We start from the raw sequence: 25972 nt of genomic DNA, 5'->3' as shown, positions 1-25972 counted from the left end.
TATATCAGTCGAACTTTACACGGAGCAGAATTAAGATATACAAAGATCGAGAAAATGGCACTGGCTTTGGTAACTGCAGCGAGAAGACGACGTCCTTACTTTCAATCTCATCCAATAATTGTACTCACCAATCATCCTCTCAAACAAATTATCTCGAGTCCTGAAGCATCAGGAAGAATGGTTAAGTGGGCTGTTGAACTGAGCCAATATGGAATTGAATATCGCTCGCGTCCAGCGATTAAAGCACAAATTCTTGCTGATTTCTAGTAGAGATGACAGTAACTCAAGAAGAAAGCTCCACCCAGACATGGATGGTTTATGTCGACGGGTCATCAATCTCTACAGGAAGCGGTGCAGGTATAGTTGTGGAGAGCCCACAGGGAGATAAATTTCAATATGCCGTCAAATTTCTATTCCCTGCAACGAATAATGAGGCAGAATATGAAGCTTTCATCATGGGAATTAAATTGGCCATGTCGGTCGGAGCAAAAAGACTGATGATACACAGTGACTCCCAACTTATCTTCAGTCAGGTTAATGGAAATTATGAAGCGAAGGAAGATAAAATGCTTGAATACCTCACTCAAGTGAATGAGCTTCTCTCGCGTTTAGACAGCTATGATATAAAGCAGATACCTAGAGGGGAAAATGAGTCAGCAGACCGCCTTGCCAAGTTAGCAAGCTCTTTGGCCAACATTGATAATAGAAAAATTACATTCCTAACTTATGGCAAGGAAAAAACTGATGGAAGTGATGTTACAATGTTCTGTGCTGACAGCTAAAAACCTAGTTGGAAAGATGAAATAATCGACTATTTGAAGCAGGAGAAACTACCTGCTAACCAAGTCGAAGCTCGAAAACTTAGAGTGAGATCTGCTCGGTTCACGATCATTGACGGAGAACTGTACAAAAGAGGTTTCTCTTCACCTTACCTAAAGTGTCTAACGCCAGCTAAGGGAAACTATGTGCTCCGTGAAATTCATGAAGGAATATCTGGAAATCACTTAGCTGGCAGAGCTCTCGCGGGGAAAGCATTGCGCCAAGGGTACTTTTGGCCAACGATGAAGCAAGACGCTATTGAGTTAGCAAAACATTGTCACGCATGTTAAGAGCATGCTAACTTCCATCACGAGCCGGCTACAATCTTACAGCCCCTGGAAAGTCCTCTACCTTTTGCTCAATGGGGAATGGATTTGGTAGGTCCTTTTCCTCCTGCTACCGGACAAAGAAAATTTCTGATAGTAGCTGTGGATTATTTCACCAAATGGGTCGAAGCTGAACCATTGGCCAAAATATCCGAGAGAGATGTAATCAATTTCTTATGGAAGAATATAATATGCAGATTTGGCATTCCTCAAACCTTGGTTTCAGACAATGGAACTCAATTCTCTGGAGCGAAGATAAAAGACTGGTGCAAAAGACTCTTTATCAAGCAGTTCTTCACTTCTGTAGGGAATCCTCAAGCAAATGGGCAAACCGAGGTCACCAACCGGACCATTCTACAGCACCTCAAAACACGCCTAGGCAATGCCAAAGGAAAATGGGTGGATGAGTTGCCAAGTGTTCTATGGGCATATCGAACCACTCCACGCTCTTCAACTAGAGAATCTCCTTTCAACCTGGCCTACGGAGCAGAAGCTGTGGCTCCTGCCGAAATTGGAGAGCAATCATGGCGTGTGAAACAGTACACTTCATCTGGGAATGACCAAGCCCTCCAAATTTCATTGGACTTGGTGGATGAACTGAGAGATGAAGCTTCGACACGAGCCGAGAGATATCGAGCTTGTATGACTAAAGCATACAATGACAGAGTCAAACCAAGATCTTTCCAAGTAGGAGACCTGGTCTTGAGAAAATCCGAAATCTTGAATTTTGTGGATAAATTAGACCCAAAATGGGAAGGCCCGTACAAAGTAATTGAGATTGTGAAGATGGAAACATATCGCCTCCAACATTCAGATGGAAGAATACTTTCCAGACCTTGGAACGTGGCCAACTGAAGAAGTTTTATGCATAAACTGCAACTCTCGCCAATAATAGGCTAAATCTACCTTTTTTGTTACTACCATATTTTCTTTATGTTTTGATACTACAATTTTGTTATGTAGTTTTCAACTAATATGATTATTTTGTTATACAAGCAGATCACTTTGTCGAAAGCTTATCATATCTCCTCTCCTATACTAACGCTTACTTACGATGTAAACGTCATAGACCCTAGCAATCATAAAAAAAAATTCCCAACAATAAGAGGCTTGGCCAGCCCCATGGGACATTTGAAATTATGACGCTGTAAGAGGTCAAGACAAAATAATAATATTACAAGTCCCGGGATACCTCACCATGTACTAAGTGGGTTTAGGACTTCCCCATGAGACAAAATCTTGGGAGACTGATCCCCTCCCAAGTACTCCAATATTAAAGCGATAGTATTTTATTCATCAAATAAGTATGCAATAGAAAATTCAAAATGCAAAAGAGATATGATAATCGACAAAATTGAATATATATATATATATATATATATAAAGGAATTATTGTTTTTCCTTTGCTCCTCCACCAACTACTTACTTACTCAAAAAGAACAGACAAAGTCTATGACTTTGACTTTGTTACAAAAAAATTTTTTCCCAAAAGTGGCAAGAAATAATAAAGCTAAACTGCTCCACGGCTCCAAAGAGTAGTCTTCATGTAGCTTCGACACACACCGTCATTATTGATTGTATAAGCTAAAAATTCGAACGCAAAGCTTCGATCATCTCCTCATCACCCAGACCTCCCAATAAATTTCCTAAAGCTGGGTCTAAGTCATCTTCAACTCTTTCAGATGCAGTCCTAGGCTCCGGAATTTTAGGGTAAATCTTCATAATAATTTCCTCCGGAACTAATTGTGTTTTCCGCAGTTTTTTGTGACAATCCACTACAACTTCATCATGAATAACAATCGCCCACTGAATCACTTCATCTCTAAAAGCTGTGGATGCTCGATAGCCTTCAATCGCTTTTTCTCCGGTACTTCGCAAAAGACTCTTGCCTACTGTCAAGTTGATAAAGTTCTCTCCGGTCTCCGATTCATGGGAATATTTCCCCTTAAGTTGCTCAATCTCCTTGCACAAGGCATCGTACTTTTTGGATTTTTCTTCAAGTTCGTTTTGCGACTTGAGAAAATCATCTTGAGCCTTAGTGTTTTCCTCGCCAAGTCTTTGGAACTCACCCCTTAAGGACGTCAGCTCGTCATCAAATTTTTTCCCGAAATTTCGAGACCTCTCTTCTCGAAATTGAAAAGTGTGAGCAAGTGATAAAATCTGTAAACACCCATAAATAAAAAATTTATTTATTATGTAAAAATCATAATAAATAACAAAAAACAAGTAATAATATACCTGGAAGGCGGACGAAGCAAGAGACCGAGTTAACACCTCGGTAGGTTGAGGGAGTAAATGCAACCTATCATGATCTCCAATCAGGTCCGCTCCCGTTCTCCAACCAATCTCCGGATCTTTCAAATCCCAAAAAGATCCAGCATTATTATTTTGGTTCACTCCCTCCAAGAACAAGTGGCGACCTTCACGAGTGTCGGGAGGAACTGTTCGTTCATCATCACGTCTTTTTTTTGGATTTATTTTACCATTATCACTCGCCCTAATACGGGTATCATGGTCAGCATCATTTCTTCTACAACCATTCCTTCGGTCACGAGCATCAATATTTCTAGATGGAGGACCAGAACGATTGACACGGTCGGATGGCCCAGGAGAATTCCTCCTCCTTGGAATCCCTTGGGAATTATGATTACCTCGATCCATTGGTGACTCTTTTCTCGACATCTTTGACGAAGTCTTCTCGTTTTTCTCTATGCAAGCGCGAACCTCCGCCAAACTTATCTTGTCACCTACAAGCAAACACAAAGAGAAAAAAGAGAATGATTAATAAATAAATTTAATAAATTTTAATTAACACGGGTAGAAAAATCCCAAGAAGACGCAAAATACAATTATCAAAATTCAACTTGGACAAAGCATTACCAGTAGGAACCAAACTCCTACGATCGACTATTTCATCAAAAAGACCTAAGGATCGACAGTCAAGCTGCAAAGTGCGGTGAGTTTTACCAAGTATGATTTTTCTAGGCCTCGGACTCCAACTCGTGGAAACCCCCCCACTATAATCCCAAACGTAAAAAATTCCGATCTCCACGCACTCTTTGGAGACGAAAAACGGGATAAAAATTTACAGTACACACGAGGTTGAAAATAAATATAAGAGTCGGGCATGGAACGACGCATCACGAAGAGCGAGAAAAATAGCTCCGCAGTCGGAATCAATTGAATTTCGCTCATTCTATGAAGAAAGCATGAAAATACAAGGATAGCCCCTGGGGTCAACTGACTAAAACTCACACCAAGCCTACACACGATTTCTATCAGAATGACATTGGGAGGGAGCGAAAACCCATAATTAAAACATTCCAAGTAAACATTGGGAGGGAGCGAAAATCCATAACTAAAACTCACACCAAGCCTACACACGATTTCTTGTCTTGATAGAGTGGTCTTGATCTTCGTAATTGTTGATTGGTTTTCAATCTTGAATGTTCTTGATTACCTGTAATACTAGTAAAGGCGGTTTGCACTATAACAAAGAGATATTTGCTAGTTATCACCAAAACTAAGGGAACTAACATATTAAGTTATGCATGGTTAAATTAATTCTTACACACATACACCATAATAGTAATATATATAAAGTGTGGGATTTTTAAGATTTCATCATTGTTTATTTATGAAATTACCGAAGTCTAATTTCCTAGGTAATGATGCTTAAAACGACAAACAGATATTAAAAATAAAATAAAAATAAAAAAGTAAGCGATCGAATTACTTAAAAACAAAATAACTATTTATGAATATATTTATTTTACATAGTGTGTAAAAAATACACAATATATGCATGCTTTTATGGTAAATAAGTCATAACATTTATAATCCAAAATGAGCCAATTTGTGCTTTACAAAAGGACTCAAAATAAGGGACTAGACTCCATAAATTATAAAGAAACGTTGACTACGAAGCCATGACGAGCGAGCCAGTGCACTACTTGATTATCATGTCTTTTGAAATGTTGAATCTTCCCATTTGAGTTCTGACGACAATGGTCCTTAAAAAAAGCACAATGGAGCTTCAGATGACAATGGAGCAAAATTAAAAAATGAATTCACCACTTTAAGAGCATCAGTCTCTAGGGTAATTGACGGCCACTGATTTTGTCTTGACACCAAAATTCCTTGATGAACAGCCATCAATTCCGCAAGTAAGGGTGAGAAAATCCCATCAATTTTGCCATGATCGTCCCGAGCCACTACGCCCACTCCAATGTGCTAAGGCCATAATCATTATACTATGATCGTCCCGAGCCACTACGCCCACTCCAGTGTGCTCAGAATCTCCAAACACTGCTGCATACACATTGATCTTAATAGTTCCAGGATGAGGTCGCGACCAGCTTATCGACGAGGTCCTAGACACAAGCTGAGAAGAGTTCGAGTATTGACAATAAGTATACCTCTCCCATAACATACTCGCTCTCGAAACCACGTCCAACGGTGTGATATGTCTTCCTTAAAAAACAAACTAATTTTTGTCAAGCCAAATACTCCACAAGACCATGACACAGATATCACAATTCTTAGTCTGATCAAACATAACCACCCAATTCCAAAATTGCATACAAGACTTACCCTTGAAACGATATAGAATAGGCCAAAGTGCCGTTTCAAACTACACCTCCTTTGCCCGAGCACGGTGCCAAAGAACATGAAAACTATGCTCTAGAAAAGAGATACATCGAGGATAATAAGAATCAGAATTAATACCTCTTTTAACCAAATGAAATCGTGATGGGACAATTTCATGTATGGATTTCCACATAAAAAATCTTTACCTTACTCTGAATCTTCAAATGCCAGATCTTGCGAAATAAATTTACATTAACTCCAACAGGCCCTGAGTTTTTCCTCTACATCAGACCTAGCCACTCTATAACCCAATCTAACTGAATACATACCCTCCGAATTATAATGCCAAATAAGTATATCTGGACCTTACATTGCATTCACCGGAATACGTTTGAGCTCATCATGCTCTATTGGTCATACGACACTAGAAATACTCAACCAATTCCAATCCCCTAAATCGGTTAATAACTCACTCACTTTCAATTTGATATGATGATGAGAAGGTAATGTTATTGGTTTGAAAGAAAGCGGACGTGACAGTCAAAGATCTTGAAACACTCTAACTTTTTTTCATAATCCAATCCTCCATCGAATACCCTTCTTAAGCAGCTCCCTCCTCCATAAGATACTTCGCCACACATAGGAAGGGTTGTGACCCAGTGTAGCCTTAAAAAAAGTGGTAGAAGGATAATATTTTGCTTTAATAAAACGAGATAGAAGTCCTTCAAGATTGATAAGAATTCTACAAGCTTGTTTGGCAATTAGCGCTTGATTAAATTTATGCAGATCTTGAAAACCATTCCTCCTTGATCTTTAGAAAAACACAACTTCTCCCATTTCAACTAGTGAATCCCTCCATCTTTATTATTGTACCACCAAAACTTTGTGATCATCATCTGAAGAGCATGACATAAACCAAAAGGTATTTTGAATACTGATATGGTATAAGCTGGAGTAGCTTGAGCCACCGCTTTGATTAAGATCTCCCTACCACCAACAGAGAAAAAGTTCCCTTTCCATGCTTGTAATTTGCTCCAAACTCGTTGCTTAATCCCCTCAAAAACCGGTCGTTTATTACAACCCACAAATGCTGGAAGACCAAGATGGATATCATGAGACTCATTATGGTGCATCCCCAACCAATCAAAGACACGGGTTTTCTGTAATCGAGACATATTTGGACTGAAAGTAATTAATAGAAGATTTATGAAAGTTAATCATCTGACCCGATGCTTTGGCATAGAAGAAAATAGCATCACGGATTTCATAAAAGTTCATTGCATCAGTTGTTCCCAAAATTAAACTATCACCTGCAAAAAAAATAGATGGCTGATGGATGGAGCTCCCCTAGTACACCTAATTCCTTGTAAAAAAAAACCAGCATTTATAAGCCGCTTCAAAATTGAAGATAATCCTTCAAGGGAAAATGAGGAAGAGATAGGGAGATAACAGACATCCGTGTCTTAAACCACAGCTTGGCCGAAATGATCTATTAGGGCAATCATTCACCAGAATAAAAATTGTGGTTGAACTCAGATAATTCATGATAACCTCCACCCAACGATATGAAAAACCCATTTTCTACATGACAGTTCGCAAGAACACCCATTCAGTACGATCATATGCCTTATTAATATCTAACTTGATAGCCATCCACCCTCTCTTTCTTGTAGTTTTTTCCTAATGGTATGAAAACATTCAAAAGCTATCATAATGTTATCCGTAATTAACCCGCCAGGGACAAATGCACTTTGTTCAGGAGAAACAATTTCTGGCATAATGTTATTTAGTCTATTAGCCAATGTTTTAGCAATCAACTTTGGTACCACATTGCATAGACTAATGGGTTGAAACTGAGTAACTGATGTAGGCTTTTGAATCTTTGGAATCAAAATAATATGAGTGTGATTCATGTCACCCAAATGTTAGGAATCAATCAGAACAAATTCGATATTCCGAGATATTCACCAACAAACACGGCAAACTCAAGAAAACGATCCCAAAAAAACAAGATAAAACCCAACACGTATAGATCAAACACCAACTCACGCAAAAGCGATTAAACAACACAAGTATTTACGTGGTTCGGCAAGTAATTTGCCTACGTCCATGGGAGAGCAATAACAGCACTTTATTAATCACGAACAAGAGAAAAAATTCAAGCTAAAATCAGAGCTTATTACAGTAACCAGACCAGAAAACTCTAACGCTAGATACAGACTTAATTCAAACTTCAATACACTTCAATACTTTGAATTTTCCCGTCATAACCTGCGTCCTTGTTCTCTCTCTCTCTCTCTGAATTATCTCTTCTCTTCTCTCTCGAAATCTTTTTCTGGAGGTTGAAGAATTTTATTTTCTGTTATTCTGTTACGGCCAACTTCCATCTGCTTATATAGGAAATCCACCGTCTTTATTCTTGGGCTTTTAGGTTTTCGGACCGTTCTTAAGGTCAAGCTCCAAACTCTTCGAGCAATCGATCTGCCACCAGAACTCATCTGTCCAAAGACTTCAATATGATCCCAGTATTTGATCTGATCATAAACTCATCTACTTACCGAGTTCATATGATCTCTACTCTTTGATTTGATCTCATTTTCTTCCTTTCCAGTCGGGCTGACAGAAGCATACTCCAACACAAGAAACGACCATTATTCAGAATTTCAAGACATACCTTCGAAATTGATTGTTCCAAAATAGCCCAATTATCTTGGAAAAACCTGCATGAAAACCGTCCGGGACTGGAACTTTTCATGGAGACATATCAAATAAAGATTTCTTAAGCTCTTCGTAATTAAAGGGCTCATCCAAAATACTGATCATCTCTAAAGAAATTGTGCGCTCCAATCCCTGGAATACATTGTTAATATCAACCATTTGAGGGAAAGAAGTTGTAAATAAATCCGAGAAATGACTCAAAATGTAATTGAAAACATCGACCGGATTAGAAATCCAATTATTGTTCGAAGAACTCAGTCCCATAATTCTGTTTTTTTTGTTGACGTCTAGAAGCTCTTTGGAGAAAATATTTTGTGTTCCGATCTCCAGCTTTTAGCCATTCCACACGGGCTTGTTGTTTCCAAAAATATTCTTGAAGGTGGAGCAAATGATCAAGCTGAGATTCATAACTCTGTAGTTGAGCTTTCTGAACTGAATCCCATCGCCTAGTATTACAACTCGCAATGTTACGTTGAAGGGCATTAATTTGTCGAGCAATATTGCCAAATTTAGATCTCCCCCACCGAGAAAGTTGTTCACCACATCTAAAGAGCACATTTTAGAGTTCACTGTTGTCTAGAGGTAAAGAAGGTCGGCATCTAGTGGCCCAAATCTCTTCGACAATATTTGGAAGTTCATTACAAGGATGCCAAAATGGTTCAAACCGGAATATAGGGTAGGGTAGTATCCAAATCATATATCCGAGAGTCTACATCTCAACACATATGCATCATTAATATTATAGTGCTGAAATGACAAATCATGAATTGTTAGATCTGCTATTAGGGTAATACCCTTAGGTTGCATTTGGATTGAAATATTTCAAATTCATGGATTTCGATTATAATTTTAACGTAACAATGAAACATAGAGAAATCTCAAATTCATAACTTAATTATTTACACATTACTTAGATGGATTAAAAAGGATTCTAAATCACCACTTTATTGGATGAACTTAAAATCTATCCTACCTACCATGAATTACCATACAAACATAAAAGAAGTGGATTTGATGTTTGTGATGCTACTTATCTAAACAACAAAAATGCATTTGAAATCCATGGATTTGAAATATTTTTATCCAAGCGAAGTCTATAGGTAGGTTGAACTAAACCGTACAAGGCTTTCTCGTCTGAGTATGGCTGTATGGGTCCCTGAGTTATCACATCCAGCTTAACTAAATTAAAGTTGCATGCTTTAATGTACTTAAATTTCATGTTAAATGCACAAAAAAAAAATATGATTTAAACTCTATTTTTTTTTTTGTCTTTTATGTTTAAATCTGCTGCTTGTTTATAAACTGTTTTTAAATAAAAAAAAAAGTTAATTTTAATATATCAATATTATTTAATATCATTTTTAAAAAATTTAAAAATGGATTTTTGTTTTTTTTAATCATGTTACTGAGTTTATAACGTGAGTAATTTCGTCTTGGTGATGGAATTGGATTTGTGGCAAATTTCTATTGGCTGTGACACATAATGGACTAAGAAAATTAAATAATAATAACAAATTAAATAAATAATCACACAGCTCTTCGACGAATCCACAGAGCGGAATTTGCAATGGCGGAAGGGCACGAATCCCAGTCTTCCGATCAATCTTTTTCTCAAGACTCCGCCGATAAGAAAACCCAGGTGAGATTATTCATCATTTTAAAGCTGCAATTGTTTATTTATGCATATTGGGGTGTGTGTCTTTCTGTATAAAGATTGTCGGTGGATGCATTTGTTGTGCTCCGGTGAGGATTTTCTGGGCATAAGTTGTGTTTTTGCTCCCTTTTTCAAGTTTCGTGTGCTTGATTCATGAAGTTTTGTAAAAATCTTTGTCTGTTTTGTCCTTTGACGAGACCATAATCGTGATTCGTGGGTTTGGGGGATCAATGATATGACTGCTTGGTTACATTGGATTTTCAAATGATTGAGCTTTTAGGAAGCCAGGAGGGTGGAGAAGGAAGTGAAAAGTGTGTGCAGTGGAAGGTTTAAGTGTTAGTACTTTGAAAAGTCTGTTGCTCGCTGATAATGTCGGCTTGAAATCATAGATGGTCAAGGAATCCATGAAATATAGGTTTCAGTTGATGTGAAAATGTTTTCAACGGGAAAGCAAAGATCTAATTTGAAAAAATAAAGTTTCTAGCTTATCAAATATGTGTTTCAGTTCTTGTATGTTTTGTACTATCATGGAAATTGTGTGAATGAGATATTCTAATGATTTTCTTATCAGTACAAATTTGACCATCCAATTTATATTCTATGTTCTGTAAAAATAATCCTAGATACTTAAAAGTTCTCAGTCACTGGTGATACGACTTCTCCATTATTGTATTGCTCATGGTTTTAAACCTAAACAGAGTGAAATTTAAGGAGGTTGATGCTGGGGTAATTAAGATAGGTGATTTAGATAATCGGGGAAATATAACTACTGTACTTGTTTGGGACTCTTCTGATCTATGAGCTAAGTTTCAAATAACAAAAATGTTGACTGGTAAGGATTGTGATTACGCGTTGAAAGGATTTTTACAAATAATATGGAACTTCTACATTCATCTGAACTATGGTCAATATGATGTTTATAGTAGTGCCCTTCACCTTGGGTAGAGTAGCTGTAAGACCTTGCAGATGCAATTGCTCATTGAGTTATGAACTTCCTCCCTTATCGGATCAAAGAACTTCTAAATAAAGAACTTCTGGAGCTGATGGCTTTCTGTATGGATAGCCAGGGATAAAAGAGTTTTGGAAAGCTTAATGAACAAGAGATTATTATCAAGTGATACTGAACGATAAAATATCAGATCAATTCCGAATCAAAAGAAGTGTTCAAGACAATGTGACATACTTTTCTTTTCTGGTGTCCTCAATGAACCTAGAAATGAGTTTCCAAGAGCTGTAATAGTTATTTTGAAGCTAAATTTTAAATATACTATGATACTCTTTCCAGTCATGGATATCCACATTTGTCATTATGCATTCACAATCAGGAAGCAATCTGTGATTACACCCTTGAATGCAGAAGCGAAATAGTAATTTTTGAGTTCCTGAATGTAATACAACTCGAATAGTTTCTCCAATCGAGACTAAAAATTGCACTTCACGCATGCATCTTCCTTAATATCTAACTTACACCCTTGAATGCAGAAGCGAGATATTATTTTTTGAGTGCCTGAATATAATACAACTCAAATAGTTTTCTCCAGTCTAGACTAAAAATTGCACTTCATGTGTGCATCTTCCTTGATATCTAACTTCTGGTTTATTTCCTGTCACTGTCATAGGCACCAACCGTTGGTGGCATAAAATCTCAAAATGGTAATGTTCCAATGTTTCCAATAATGTACCCTGCACTAGTCCCTGGATTATTCTCTCCTCAGCAGGACCAGGAGCAGATGAATCGTGGGCCTGGCCTATATGCTGTTCCTGTACTTCCATTTATGCAACCTATCACTGGATTTCCTTCCAACACTCTCATCCCCTTTACCTACAATATACCTACGTGAGTATCTCATTTTGGCATGACTTATATTATGCTGCATAATTCTCTCTTTAAAAAAAAACAGAATTGATGCGGCATGATCTGGTAATTGTGTTATTGTTTATCATTTTTACGTGGTTTGTTATTTATTTCTTTCCTGTGATGGAGCAGTCTCCTAAGCTTTACCAGATCAGCAACCTTGAAGCTAGCCATACATTATAATAAAATCCCTTTTCTCTTGACACATTGTAGGAGAAATATGAGAAGAAAAACTTAAGCTTAGCACTTGTGCATTAGTAGTCTACATCTTATAAGTTATATCCATTCTCTGTAAATCTATGATTTGACCTTTAACCTAGTAACACATGCCATTACATGGAATAAGCACTATTCGAACATATGATTGGAATGTGTTATGATTTGCGTGCACATTCCGTTGGGCTTCCTCTGACCTGTCCAAATGTCAAACTGAGTCTCTGGGCTGCTTTGATTAGCTCTAACTGTTTGTATAATGTAATTTTAGTTAGAAACAATATTTATGATAAGTGACTCAATTTTTTCCCACTCTTTGTATTGACAATGCCTGTATCAGGGAACGTAATATGCCAGAGACCAGAGAGATTGGTGGAGAGCAGGTACAAGCCGTGGAGCAACAGCAACAAGAGGCTGGACCTCAAAGACAAGTTGTTGTTCGGAGGTTTCAAATTGCCATCCACATTGATGTATTGCTAATTTTGAAGCTGGCGGCAGTTATTTTCTTGTTTAATCAAGATGGATCAAAACAAAGACTTACTCTCCTTGTATTTTTGGCTTCACTTGTTTACCTGTAAGTAGTTGAGTAATTTATGTCACTCTTTAATTTATAAAAGATCCTCTGTACTTTATATTGAATTTGTGCTCTTTATATGTGCTTGTATATCCATCCGTCACATGCTTGTGGAACAACATCTAGTTTTACTACTTGAGACTTTACTTTTTCTTTCTTCGATAATCCAGTTACCAAACTGGAGCCCTTGCACCAGTGATTCGGTGGCTTTCTCTAGGAATGAGAAGGGCAGCTGCACCTCCCCAGCCACCCAGGGCAGGTGTGCAGGCAGCAGACAATATACCTGCTGCTGCAGCACCTGGAAATGAAAATGCTGGCATGGCAGGTAAACTACCCTCCATTGTTCGTTTCTTAAACTATATTTTCCATGTTTTTCCCAAGTCTCATAAAAAAGCATATGATGCAAGATTGCTATTTGAAAATGTGTTCGGCTGGTTCTGTTAAAATTTCATTCTTGGGTGCACATGTCCCAGAAATATTATGCTAGGGATTTGCAGTTTTAGTTTCAAACAATGTGATATTTTTTCGTGGCAGAAGAGCAACTTGAAGGTGAGAATGGGAATCAACGTGCCAACGATGGAAATAGGGTTGTCGAGAATGAAAATGCTGCAGAAGTCGGGCAAGGCGAGGTTGCTAACCGTTGGTGGGTGATTGTAAAGGAAATACAAATGATTGTATTTGGTTTCATTACTTCACTTCTCCCTGGCTTTCACAATGTAGATTAGGCTGTCAAGTACGGAGAGCCCAGAAATGTTTAAGTTCTCTTACAATCGGAAATGGGAAGGAAGGGTTATACAAGTATGTTTTGCATGTTTATTGATTATTTTTCATTCTCATGTAACCCATTTCCTTTCTTTCTTGGAAAGAATACTTGGAAGAAATTCTCATCAAAATCAGAAGCCGGAAAATCACAATAAAATAGCCTTTATATTCTAAAAACTTATTTTAAAAAATCATTCTATCGGAACTTATGGTTGCTTTGAAAAATGACATTTTATATTATATGGTAACTCATCTAACACCAAGTTTCAAGACATTTAATAGACCACTATTTAGTACCAATTGGGATAGTATGATTAATATACATTTTCATCATGATCGTACAAGTCAGTACCAAACGATTAGATCCGGAGATTGGGGCCGGAACTCGGGGGAAGTTACATCAAAATCGTGTTCTTCCAAGTTTGAAGTAACGTTTGTACTACTAAGAATCCCCTTCGTTTCAGTTTGGGAACAAAAAATTATCGCATACTTTCAGTGCTTGAAAGTTGAATATGTTCGTCTCTAATGTTTTAATAATATTGATATTTTTATCAGACCAGATTCGTTAAGTTCAAGAATCATTTCGGTTTGTGAAAAAAAAGATGGACTAAACCAAAAAAATCCTTAAAACAATGGGAACAAAAATGGGTTCTTGTTTTAATTGAGAACCTTCATTAGTAGATTGTGCACGAAGTAAAAGACAGTGGTTCAGACATTTTTGGCTGAAGCATCAGGAACAAAAACATTTGCAGCAGAGAATCGAAGTTGATAATCTGCAAAAGCTCATTCTTATTCATCAATTTTACCTTATTAGATGGAATTTGTACATGCATGGATGGCCGTCTAAAATACAATCAAAATTTGAAGTTCATGCAAAAAATAATCAGAATCGTGGGACTTTTTCTTTATCTACTCTAGTCGAGAGAGAAGCGGTGGGAACATCAATGGATGCATAACACAATCACATCTCAGATAAAAGATTGCTGATTTTTCTAAGCTCTTTGAGTGCGGCCATGGCTGTCACTTGTCCTTTCCCCACCAGACCGTTTTTAGATAAGTTATCAAAGGATCCCATTTGACCACGCTGATCCTGTGGCAAAATTGATTCGATTACCTGCAAGATCCATATGAACAAGTTCAAAATTGATCGAATATCAAATTATAGAACCCATAATCCTGTTGTCATAGATACATGCATTTGACAACTTCTTTTGATTCTGAGAGATCATATGACTATAACTATATTTTCATGCATAATGCATTCTTATATAATCCTGCAATTAGGGCGCAGCCACACCGGGAAGGACGTGGATGATCACTCCCCTTTCTCCTAAATTTTTCTACTATTTTTTTGTATTTTTTCGAAATCTAGTTTCAACTCCGCAAATATTCTGGTTATGACATTATATATGTATTATAAATTGTTGTACCTGAATGTTCTCCAGCATGGATTGGCCAAGATTTCTCAAGCTAGCCATCACATTCTGATCAGCCGTCTCTGCCTTGTTTATTCGAGAAGATCCATCACATGCATCAGCTGTTGAAAAACCAGCTACCTTGTTCTCGCTATCTCCACCGTTGCTGGTTTTTGCATCTTCAGGTGCACTTTTTTTCTCAGATATTCCCTCACTAGCAGTTCTCCCAAACTTCCACAGCCATTGGAATTTACCCGATATAGGCTTTCTCTCCATGCTTGATGCTGATTTTCCAATGGAATCTTCGTTTTCTGTACCCTTCGAAGAGAGCCCATCCAGCGGATCAGAGATGGGAAGTGGAGACGACTCTTGGTCTTTCTCACATGACTCAGAGTCATTAGATTGAACAATATCAATCGACGAGTTTGATGCCACACTGCTTCCTGATTCGATTTCCTGAACACTACTTGCGCGAGCAGGACTTGGTGGAGATGAAAAATTGGAAGAAGTTTCTTCACCACTGACATCATTTAAGCCATCGCTCAAGTTCTTTTCATTAAGATCACCGAGTCCATTCACCTCAAAAGGATCATGATGTATATTTTTGTTACAAGCTTCAGTTTCTTTATCTTCATCTAAACCAAGCTGCCGCTCCAGATCCTCCAATAAACTTCTCCTAACTGATGGCTTCGGTATTTTAGTTCTTTCATTTTTCTTTGCGGGGGAAGGATCAGATTCTGTTCGGGCTAGGCGTACTCTTACTTTCTCTGACCAACCATTTTTACGGTATTGAACTTGTTTTTCCACAGAATCTTGCTTCTGCTCTTCTTCCTTGTGCAGAACTCTCCATCTCTCTTCCCAGTAGCTTTCACGCACCATATTCAGAGGCGTTAGAGGAGAAGCAGACAGATCTAGAGAAAGGCTATGACCCCTGTGGTTCGTAGACTTTCTTGAATCATATAATCCAGAATGAATAATCAGGGAATTTGATTTGTTTGCTTCTACTGCCAGTCCTTGCAAGGATTTTGCCTTTTCTATAAGTTTCACAAGATTTACAGTATCAGAAAAATTCAATAATCTTTGAAGACAGGTGGTAGCATTCTCAGTGGCAAGCAATGAAGATCTCAAATTAAGCATCATGGAAACTGCAAAAGCAGAAATGAAACCGCCCCTTGACGAGCAGAGGACTCCAGAATAGGATTCTTCATTAGAGTCAGTCGCTTTAATAAACTTAGCATTTTCATGGGAAAAAATTTCGTCCCAGATCACCAAAAGGTCTTCCAGAGAAAATTCGCGTCCAAATAGCACTCGTAGCCAGCGGAGAGCAAAATATTGGGGTTCAACCCCTAATTCAATAAGATGGCTATGAAGAGATGAATCGACAACGGAAAGTAAATGATATAGCGAACTAGAAGCTTCAATCACCGGTGGAATTCCGGTATTGGCACTGTTAAAAGCTAAAGGAGAAAAAAACTCAGCCATGGCAACGGCACCTCCAGCACCATTCATTAAGGCATCAAACATAGAATAAGCGTCGTGTTCCATAAATTTCTCTGATATTACGATTCCAAGTTCACCTTCTGCTCCATAGGCATCCGTTAATAACACAATGGTTTGTATCTCTGGATCAAGTTCACTGGGACTACTAGATTTTCCAGAATTCTTTTCGAACCCATTCCAATTTTCGGAGGATTCAGAGAATTTCTTAAAATCAAACTTATAGGTCAAGTCATTTTCATGAAATGAAAAGCCATCAAATTTATCAGCAAAGTGATCTTCATGAGCTTTTCTCACTTCTGAGAGGCGTTCGACATCAACGTGAAGAACATACAAAAGTGGAGCCAATAGTTCGTGCATCCCTGTAGAAAACAAAATGGAGAAAATTGTTAAGAGTTGAAAAATAGTTTAAACTTTAGAACTTTAAGAAGACAACCTATAGAGAATTGAGAGCTTTAGAAAACAAGTTGATCAATTTGCTTGGGATCAAACCGGAACAAAAAAACATTCAAATAATTCTACCTTGTCTGTAACCATACTCTGGATGTCTAAGGCACCAAAGCAACAGCATTCGCCTCAACATGCCTTGGCATTCACTACTCTGGAAATAGCTGCCTCTTTCTGGATACAAACGTGCCAAATCTTGATCAACCATTCTCTCCAATTCCGCATTCTTGAAAAAGCGACCCCACATGCTGTCTGCAGTACCAATAAAATAGCTTAAATGCTTAACATACAGCAATTTGAGTTTCTGACAAAGAAAATAACCATCTTAGCAATCACTCTATGAGATTCTTGACAAGAGAACATCTGGGATATCGGACAAGAAACTTCGATAAAATTACACACACATGATATATCAGAAGCTGGTATATGTCAAAAGATTGAGTAGCAATAACAGTCATCGGCAGGGATTTGTGAAAGGGGATAGTCAAAATCTATAGTTTTTCTTGAAATAAAATGAAATCAGACCTGGGTTTTGCGAAAGGGGATAGTCAAAATCTATAGTTTTTCTTGAAATAAAATGAAATCAGACCTGGGTTTTGCGAAAGGGGATTGTCCATGACAAGATCGGGAGAATTGCTTCCATCTTTTGGGACATGTGGATCAACCAGAAGTTGTCTCCTTAAAGCAGCATACCTAAATAATAAATCAAATCTAAGCATTCGTTTTATAAACTGTCAACTTTTTAATGTGTACAGAAAAACATACACGAATGAAACAAAAAGCAAAAACAAGCTGGAAAGCAACGCAGAACCTTAAACTTGCCAAAACCACATCGGGTTAAATACAAGAAAACAAACAAAAGAATCACCTTCTACGAGAATTGGCCGTAACCCGGCGAAGATCATCGATGGATGAAGAAGGATAAGATGGTAAAATCCCCAAATCTACGCGCCATTGGACCCCTCGGAGGTCTACAAACCGACGTGAACCTCCGGAACCCGACACCGTTTCCGATATCTCCACCGGAACCTGTGTCATGTGTAGTTTCTTCGCTCCTTTTTCTAGTTCTTTCTTTCTTTTTTTCTTCTTTCTCACCACAACTTAGCTGAATCTCTCAAGTACCCACGTTAACAAAACCAATCAAGATCATAACCATTTCCACATACACCAAAATACTAGAAACTGAAGAGAATCTTACGCCGAAAAGGCCGGAAAAATCAATCAATCCGCTCGGAAGCCGAGAATTTATTCCAAAATCTGTAGAATCTTTAAAGACCCAGTTGCCCTAAACCCATCAAGATCACATATATACGTCAAAAACACGGATTTTTTACGACCCGAAAATCCAGAAAAATGGAATCTTTTTCAGCTCAATAATTGAAGGGCATGAAGCGAATGGATTATCCACCGAAATAAGTCAAAATTCCGGCTGCTAAAAATAAAATCAACGATCCGCGAGAGAGGAAATATAGAGAGAGAAACCGAAGGTGGAGAGGAAACAATCGAGGATGAATGGAAATATGCTTTTGCTCTAAATCCAACCAATAAATTAAAGCTTTATTTCTCCACTTTTCCCCTTTGCTGCATATTACAATTTTGTTTTCTTTGCTAAAGAAAAAAACACAAGATAATGTTTTTTTTTCCTTTGTCTTCTCAAATAGCAAAATATTATATATAACACATATATACATAAATCAACTTGTCAAATTTATTATTTTATAAATATAATTTGAACGATTGAAATAAAAGGGAATTTGGATAGAAAAGCTTATCATCTAAGAATGTATTTTTTATTCCATAAAAAATGGAGTATTTTTTACAAATGTTTTTGTCAATTAAGATTGTTTTGATTGTTTTTTCAAAAAAAATAATATATATATATATATACATAATTATAAGCCTACTTATTTTGACTAGATTTAAAATTCAATTCCCTTAACAGATGTATCTATGAATTTTGATAAAATTGAAAACTTACGGGTTATACATTTTTCTTCATTATTAATTTTTTTTTTTTTTTGAATTGGGATTAATTGGTGATTTCATCACACTGAAATTGTAAATTTTGATTTTTTTTTCAATTAAAGTCAAACCGTTGGATTAACAATTATATGTAATCAGCTAATTTTTTTTTCGTTTACTTGATCCAAAATCAGGTGTTTATTTCCTTTATTTGTTCGATCCTAAAAATATTTCAATGGTCTCAAACGTGGATTTTATGATAATTATGCCTAAAAATATTATTACGCCTATTGAAGAAATTCGCCCTCAATTATTTTCGTGCAACTACTCAATTACATTTTATTTCCCGACGCACATTGACATATATAATAGTCGTACTCATACAGTCATACTAACATTATACAAAATTAACTCTCAAAAAAAAAAAACATTATACAAAATTATATGCGTCCGTATTTATATTTATAGCTGTTAGTTGGAATCAAATATGATTGTAATAATGAAATGACCAAACTCGACCACGCCATCAAATATGCACTCTCAAAAGCTGTCTACATTCTATTTATCATATATCCATATTATTTATTACTAATAATACAATATATTATTAATATTTCACGAATTTTTTTATGAGATCATCTCACTGTTCATTTTGTGAAACGGATTTTCAATTTAATCTTGTCAAAAAATTTATTTTCATATCAAAAGTATTAAAATTTTTATAATTTTTTATGATATTCTAGATACTAATGTGCAATGCAGAATTCCCTTTACACCAGATTTCTATAACACATCATTGGGTTTCTAAAGACGCCCAAAAATATCATGCACATCTTGGTTCAAAATATAAAAATTATATATATATTTATATATATTGCTTCTTTATTGCTTCTAGTAATCAAACACTTTGAAAATTTCCCAGAAACGAGGACAAGAGAAATTGCTCTCGCTTTCATTGCAAAAAAAAAAAAAAAGGTTCCAAGAAATTGCAAGGACATTTATATGGATAGAAAGCATATATTGCAATCCCAAAAAAGAGAGGGGAAAAACATGGAAAAAGAAAGGAAAATATTTTATTTCAAAATAAATCAATTTCAAATTTAATCAATATTTTTTTCATTATACAATATGGTCGGGAAATTGCATAAAGCCCAAATTGAAGTCGGTGTAGGAATTACAAATAATTCCGATACTTTCCGGCATATATAATACGATTTTCCAAGTTTTACATAACTTGTACTACGTACAAAACTTGAGGTACCTATATTAACTATTTTGTTCGATCAATGTTACACTAAAATCAAACTACATATCTATCCTATGAAAACACTAATTCATTTTTATTGATACAATCACAAAATGTCGAAATCAAAAGTACATTTTTTATATTATCTAATAGAATTCACTATCTTCAATTTAAAATTTAAACAAATTATTTATCAAATTATTTTCGGTCCATATATTTATTTATTATATTTCTCGATTTTTTATTTACATAGTTTTTATTTATCATGTTGTGTGATATCCCGGGAGGAAATTAGCTCAGTTCATCGATGACCTTAAGCTCGAAGGCTCTTGTTATCAAACCAGGATCGGCTTGGAGAGCTCGGCCTCGAAAGCTCGGGAGCTCGGCCAAGCTCCCTCGTCATATTTCCCAGGTCGGGTCGGGAGCTCGGCCAAGCTCCCTCGCCATATTTCTCAGGTCGGGTTGGGAGCTCGAACAAGCTCCCTCACCAATTGGTTCAGAGCATCAGTTTTGAGATCGGTTTGGTATCGTGGAAGCTCAGCAAGGCTCTCCCACTCTTACTCTATCAGAAGGCTAGCTTAGCAGGTTGGTCCAGCAACCTCAGTAGGTTAGCTAAGATGTTATGATCAGTTGTTTATAGTGAGCTCAAGAGTTCAGCAACAGCTCACTCACTACTCTACCTATTAGTCCTTAGAGGGCAGCAGCATAATGTCCTCGTGATGGCAATTTAGCTCAGATTAAGCATATCAATGTTTCCTTTGTCAGACAAAATTTGAGCGAGATCTTAGCCTAGATATTCGAGATTGTGATCCCGAGATTCTTGGGTTCTTGATAAGGAAGGTAAGCGTCAAATCCAGTGCCCTCTCTTATAAATATCAGGTTCACTTTCATTATTTGGATCCCAATTTCACTCGAGTGCACACATCACTCACTATATTTTGTTATCCTGGCATCTGCCTTGAGCGTCGGAGGGGATACGTCGGAACACCTTTCGGGCCCCCTTAACACTCTTGTTCGTGGTTTCAGATCAATAACAGCTCATCAGACGTTGGAAGAGTTTCATTACCTCGGCTAGTTAGCTCATCCAATGAGATTACTTTATTGATAAATATCATTGTGTGTGTGTCATGTGGGCCTCAGTCGCTATTATAAAATAAAATATGCATAGTTGTGTTTAGTTTGCGAATTTTATTTATTTATTTATTTACTAAGGGGTGGGGGTTAGTGGGCATAGAACCCAAGACCATCTCCCAAATTTGAAGAGGATGCCATTTGACTAATCATTGGCGTTTGCGGATTGCGATATGCTAGAAAATCCCCCAACTTGTGGATTTTGATAAATTCTTTTTTTGTTGGTCGTCCATAATTAACAGTCAATATGTTTATCTCAAAAGAAAAAAACAGTGAATATGTTTTTAAATAAATAAAAATAGAGAAAATTCGTTTTGGTACATGAAATAGTGGTAAAATATCAAATTGCTACATGAACTATTAAAATTATTTAATTGGTACATGATCAAGTTCTAAAATCAATTTTACCCTTTACTTAAATTATTTTAATGTCCACTATTTTTTGTACAATTAAAATAGATTCACATTTAATATTTTTTATTTTATTAATAAAATTATAAATTATAAATTTTATATTCTAAAAAAAGATCGTATTTATTGTACAAAAATATAATATTAATTGATACGAGCATACACACATACAGATATGTATATAACAATGATAAATTATACATTCAAAAATAATATATATTAAAAAGTATATACTAAATGATGTTTTACTTGTTTAGAATAAAATTAAAAATAATATATATGTGTGTGTGTATGTGTCACTTCATTAATGATATGCAAATTCCATGTTGAATACTTTTTCGGATAGTTGATATATAATTTTTAGTCTATAGTATAGTAATTAATAGATATCTATTTTTACAATTTTAATTAATAAAAAAAATTAAAAAACAAAATATGTATGTAGATGAATTTAATAATATTGAACTTGATCGATTAAAAGCAATTTAAGTAAAAAGCAAAACTGAATTTTGAATTGATCATATACCAATTAAATCATTTTCAATAGTTTATGCAGCAATTTGACACTTTATCAATAGTTCATGTTCCAAAATAATTTGTACACAATAAAAATGGGATAATTCTTAATTTAGTCCCTCATTTTAGGCCGTCTTCCCGATTTGGTCCTCCTTGTTTCCATTGAACCAATTTAATCCTCTAATTTTCACAGTGTTTTCAAAATTGATCCTTCTGTCTAATTAAATGTTAAAAGTAATGGGAGTTACCTGCTTAGCCCATTCAAGCTTTACTTCTCACATTTTTCTTGGGTTAAGTTTTCTTCAGTCTTTTTGGGTTACTCTTTTGTATTTGTTTACTATTTTTTTCAGAATTACTCATATTACTTCTGGTTGATCCTGTTCGTAGTAGGTAGATTCTATGTTGCTCTCACTCACCTTTTTTGCCTAGAATTTTGACATGGATTAAGGGCCAACGTAATAAAATAGTTGGGAAATTTGAAAATTGCGAAATTGTTTGGCCAAATCTACGACAACATAATATGGTGATAAATTGAATCATTGTTATTTGAATTGATAACTTGCTAGCCTTCTTGAAGGAAGCCCACTCTTTCCACCTCTTCAAATGGGCCATCAAGAAAATAATTTCTTTCTCGCTTCCCAAAAGGAAAATAACTTGAGGGTCTGAATCAAAGGCTCGTATAGTAGGTTTACAGCTTTGGGGAGAATGAATTGGTAAAGATGAGTTGACCGGTTGAAGAGGTGAGAACCGAAGCTTAAACCTGCTAATCAGGTAAATCCCGTTAGTTTTACTATTTAATTGGACGGAAGGATCAATTGTGGAAAAACGGTAAAAAAAATAGAGAATTAAATTGAGTCAATAAAAAAACAGATGATCAAATCGAGAAGAAGACATAAAATGAGGTACTAAATTGATAATTATCTTTAATAAAAATATAAGAAAGTCATCCTCAATGACGTGGAAAGTGCGTGTCATTCTCATCTTTTTTTTTTAATTATTAAATTACAGTCTTCAGTTTTCCACAAACACGTGTCCCAATAGTAAGTGAGCATTAGCATTGGACCAGTATGATGACCTTTTCCGACAAATTTACTTTCTATGATTTTTTTGACAGATACTTTCTATGATTTTGATCCACTGTATATTGGTAAATTTTAGTTTTACTTATCCGTTATCATTTTTTTTTTAAAAAAAATTTGGTATGCTAATGTGATATCAATATGATATGGATATTATGCCTACATGATATTTCATTTGAGCAGTATCATATCAATATTTTCGACTAAAAAAATTGAAATTACCAAAAATTAAAATATATAGGACTATCAATCTAGGCAATAAAGAAAAATAAAATTGCACATACACAAATATAAATTATGAAAATTGCAGTTTCCCATTTACTAATTGTATTATATATAACTTGACCGGCCATGACTCCATGAAAATGATTTTATTATTATTATTATTATTTGGGCACATGGGTCCAAATAATTGACCACAAATTTCTAATTAATGAACTCGATGCAATTCTTATGATTAATTATATGAAAATTAAAATGTCTTGATATTTATAATTTTCTAAACAAATTTAGGATCAATTATTGTTCTAGTTGTTTGAAGTCACTTTCCATTGAAAAGAATAATATAAAAATTACATACGTGAAAGATACATCTTGCCTATGATCAAATCGATTGTGAAATCACTAATATTTTGTTAAGTCACGTAATATAAAATAATATTCATAGAATTTGTTTCTACGATGGTTATTGAATTGTCGGTGCCTCCTTTGATTTATATTCTTTAAAAAATAGAATTAAATATTATTAAATAATGATTAATCATCATATTATTATATATCACAAAATCCCTTTTTACACGAGACTGTCAATGATCAATTTTTTAAAAATGGATCTTCGGCTAGCTCGAGCGACTTTTGATTTTTTTTTTTTTTTTTCAGATATGAATCAGTATAACACGTTTTAGAGATATATATATATATGAGCCTGTATCAAATGAGACATACCCATTATTTATATTAATGCTCGGATACACGTATCATAAAAGACATACTCATTATTTATATTAGTACTCGGGTGCACGTTTTGTATGCTTGTACAATCTATATTTTTAATCGAAAAAACAAATGGTGAAAAAAATACAAAAAATTGTGTTTTCATAAATAACAATGCACCAAAAGAAAAAAAATAAAATAAAATAAAAAGTGGCATTTTTGTAATTAAATTGTCGTTAAAGGATAAACATAAAGGATGTCATACAAACGTATTAACCCCTTAAACTTAATATATAACTAGCCATCTGGTATACGCTTTGCGTGTGTAACACACATATCTTTAAATTTTATTTTTAAATATTTGATTTTTTAATATATATATATATAATAATAATAATAAATGAGACATAAAAGTTTAAAAATTAAGAAGCAAATATAACGTGTAGTGGGATTGGGGGGAGAAAATGAGTGAAAGTGGCTTAGAGGTAATTCAGTCCTAACACATAAAAGACCAAACAGTTATTCTAAGGCATTGAGCTATTATAATATAGAAAGATGTATATTTGTATATGGATATGCGTGTGTGTGTATACATAGATATATATATATATATATAATATAATACTTTCATCTCTTATATTAACCATTTTTTGTGTGTTAAATCACACTAAAATTTCTTCTCATTTTACCCAACACACCTCTTTTTTATGTTACATCTTAAATAACTAAATTATCATCACTTTTCTACATCATCCTTATCTCCTTTTTTCTTTATCTTTTTTTTTCTTCCAAATTTCATAATTTATCAATTCTTATTAAATTATCAATAAGAGTTTTTATAATTTTTCTCTAATTTATCTCAAAAATTCTATTTTTTTTTCTCCGTGATAATTTTTTTATATTTTTTAAATAATTAAATTATCGAAAACGTGAAAATCACGTGCTACCGTTATTAGTATACATATATATGTGTGTCATGTATCGTCTTTAAAAATTAAGCAAGTTTTTTTTTTTGAAAATGTGTCAATTGTTAAGTATTATTAAATGAATATTTCATAGTGATGCTGTAGTGACCCTACATAGTATCACCTACTAACTGGCAACTAATAGCATGCATTAAATTTAATACAGCAAAATAACTTAACAGAGTAAAACGTGCGAAAACATAACCATAAATTACATATCAGCTTAGTATAAAAGTGTCAAGCTTATTCATCAATAGTGATACAACCATATCGAAATACTTAAAAGTAAACATTATACAGCTATATCGAATCCTGCCGTATAACTAACTCCTCAAGGCCTGCTCCCTAATCCTGCCTTGAACCACCAGCTCCGTCCATCCTGCGACCTGCCCCATGGAATAGGGTGTTCAAGATAACAACTAGGACGTGAGCGCTAACGCCCAGTACATAAACATGAGTAAACATATGTATATAATTCATGCAACATGATGATTGGTAAAGGGTCATCTAAAAAGTCATGCTCAGTACCGGCACCACATGAGTGCTGCCACCGCACGGATCAACCTCTGGGTGCAACCACACTCGTCTAGTACACCAGAGTAGACAGACATAAATGCCCCCTCCGTCGCGGTACTCTCAGTGACAGACTATCGAGTATAGAGCTGAGCGGCTCTATAGTCAGGTATAACAAGGTATAGGCTCAACGTGTATATGCACATGACATATGAGTATAGAAAATGGTAAATCATACATCATGCCATATAATAATGCCAAATAAATGCAACATATAAACATGTATACTCGCTGGCAATCTCAGTCAATGTGTACGTACCTCTAGGCTAGTTCAAGTATAGTAGGA

The 25972-nt window shown here is 35.5% G+C and overlaps 3 protein-coding genes across 4 annotated transcripts; 2 read left to right on the top strand and 1 right to left on the bottom strand.

The window, feature by feature from the left end:
* Window positions 1–272: 272 nt before the first annotated feature.
* LOC140889025 (uncharacterized) lies at window positions 273–1109 on the top strand. Its single transcript, XM_073296720.1, has 2 exons — window positions 273–673; window positions 791–1109. The coding sequence occupies exons 1-2, from the start codon at window positions 273–275 to the stop codon at window positions 1107–1109; spliced, it is 720 nt and encodes a 239-aa protein (XP_073152821.1).
* An 8856-nt stretch (window positions 1110–9965) lies between these two features.
* Window positions 9966–13590, top strand: LOC140892268 (uncharacterized). Of its 2 annotated transcripts, none has more exons than XM_073301108.1 (5): window positions 9966–10092; window positions 11727–11944; window positions 12516–12749; window positions 12920–13074; window positions 13287–13590. In XM_073301108.1, exons 1-5 carry the CDS (start codon window positions 10021–10023, stop codon window positions 13472–13474), a joined length of 867 nt encoding a protein of 288 aa, XP_073157209.1. In that variant the 5' UTR covers window positions 9966–10020; the 3' UTR covers window positions 13475–13590. The 2 variants fall into 2 exon arrangements, with proteins under 2 accessions (XP_073157209.1, XP_073157208.1); XM_073301107.1 differs by having other exon boundaries at window positions 13284–13590.
* Window positions 13591–14272: 682 nt separating this feature from the next.
* LOC140886589 (uncharacterized) lies at window positions 14273–18519 on the bottom strand. Its single transcript, XM_073293249.1, has 5 exons — window positions 17739–18519; window positions 17460–17563; window positions 16946–17122; window positions 14942–16785; window positions 14273–14625 (listed from the first exon to the last, which is right to left on the bottom strand). The coding sequence occupies exons 1-5, from the start codon at window positions 17906–17908 to the stop codon at window positions 14473–14475; spliced, it is 2448 nt and encodes an 815-aa protein (XP_073149350.1). The 5' UTR covers window positions 17909–18519; the 3' UTR covers window positions 14273–14472.
* Window positions 18520–25972: the final 7453 nt, after the last annotated feature.

Source organism: Henckelia pumila, chromosome 3 (assembly GCF_033568475.1).
Source record: "Henckelia pumila isolate YLH828 chromosome 3, ASM3356847v2, whole genome shotgun sequence".
Lineage (NCBI taxonomy): Eukaryota > Viridiplantae > Streptophyta > Magnoliopsida > Lamiales > Gesneriaceae > Henckelia > Henckelia pumila.
Note: the sequence above shows the minus strand (reverse complement) of the source record. Positions and strands in the feature narration are given on the sequence as shown.

What these genes read in the sequence shown, in the direction of transcription:
- LOC140889025 (XM_073296720.1), top strand. Translation starts at nt 273, where the DNA reads ATGACAGTAACTCAAGAAGAAAGCTCCACCCAGACATGGATGGTTTAT. An exon ending in TCAGCAGACCGCCTTGCCAA is followed by an intron (nt 674 to 790) that starts GTTAGCAAGCTC and finishes CTAAAAACCTAG; the next exon opens with TTGGAAAGATGAAATAATCG.
- LOC140892268 (XM_073301107.1), top strand. Translation starts at nt 10,021, where the DNA reads ATGGCGGAAGGGCACGAATCCCAGTCTTCCGATCAATCTTTTTCTCAA. An exon ending in CCGCCGATAAGAAAACCCAG is followed by an intron (nt 10,093 to 11,726) that starts GTGAGATTATTC and finishes TCACTGTCATAG; the next exon opens with GCACCAACCGTTGGTGGCAT. An exon ending in TGAAAATGCTGGCATGGCAG is followed by an intron (nt 13,075 to 13,283) that starts GTAAACTACCCT and finishes TTTTCGTGGCAG; the next exon opens with AAGAGCAACTTGAAGGTGAG.
- LOC140886589 (XM_073293249.1), bottom strand. Translation starts at nt 17,908, where the DNA reads ATGACACAGGTTCCGGTGGAGATATCGGAAACGGTGTCGGGTTCCGGA. An exon ending in ACGGCCAATTCTCGTAGAAG is followed by an intron (nt 17,564 to 17,738) that starts GTGATTCTTTTG and finishes TTTATTATTTAG; the next exon opens with GTATGCTGCTTTAAGGAGAC. An exon ending in AGAGTATGGTTACAGACAAG is followed by an intron (nt 16,786 to 16,945) that starts GTAGAATTATTT and finishes TGTTTTCTACAG; the next exon opens with GGATGCACGAACTATTGGCT.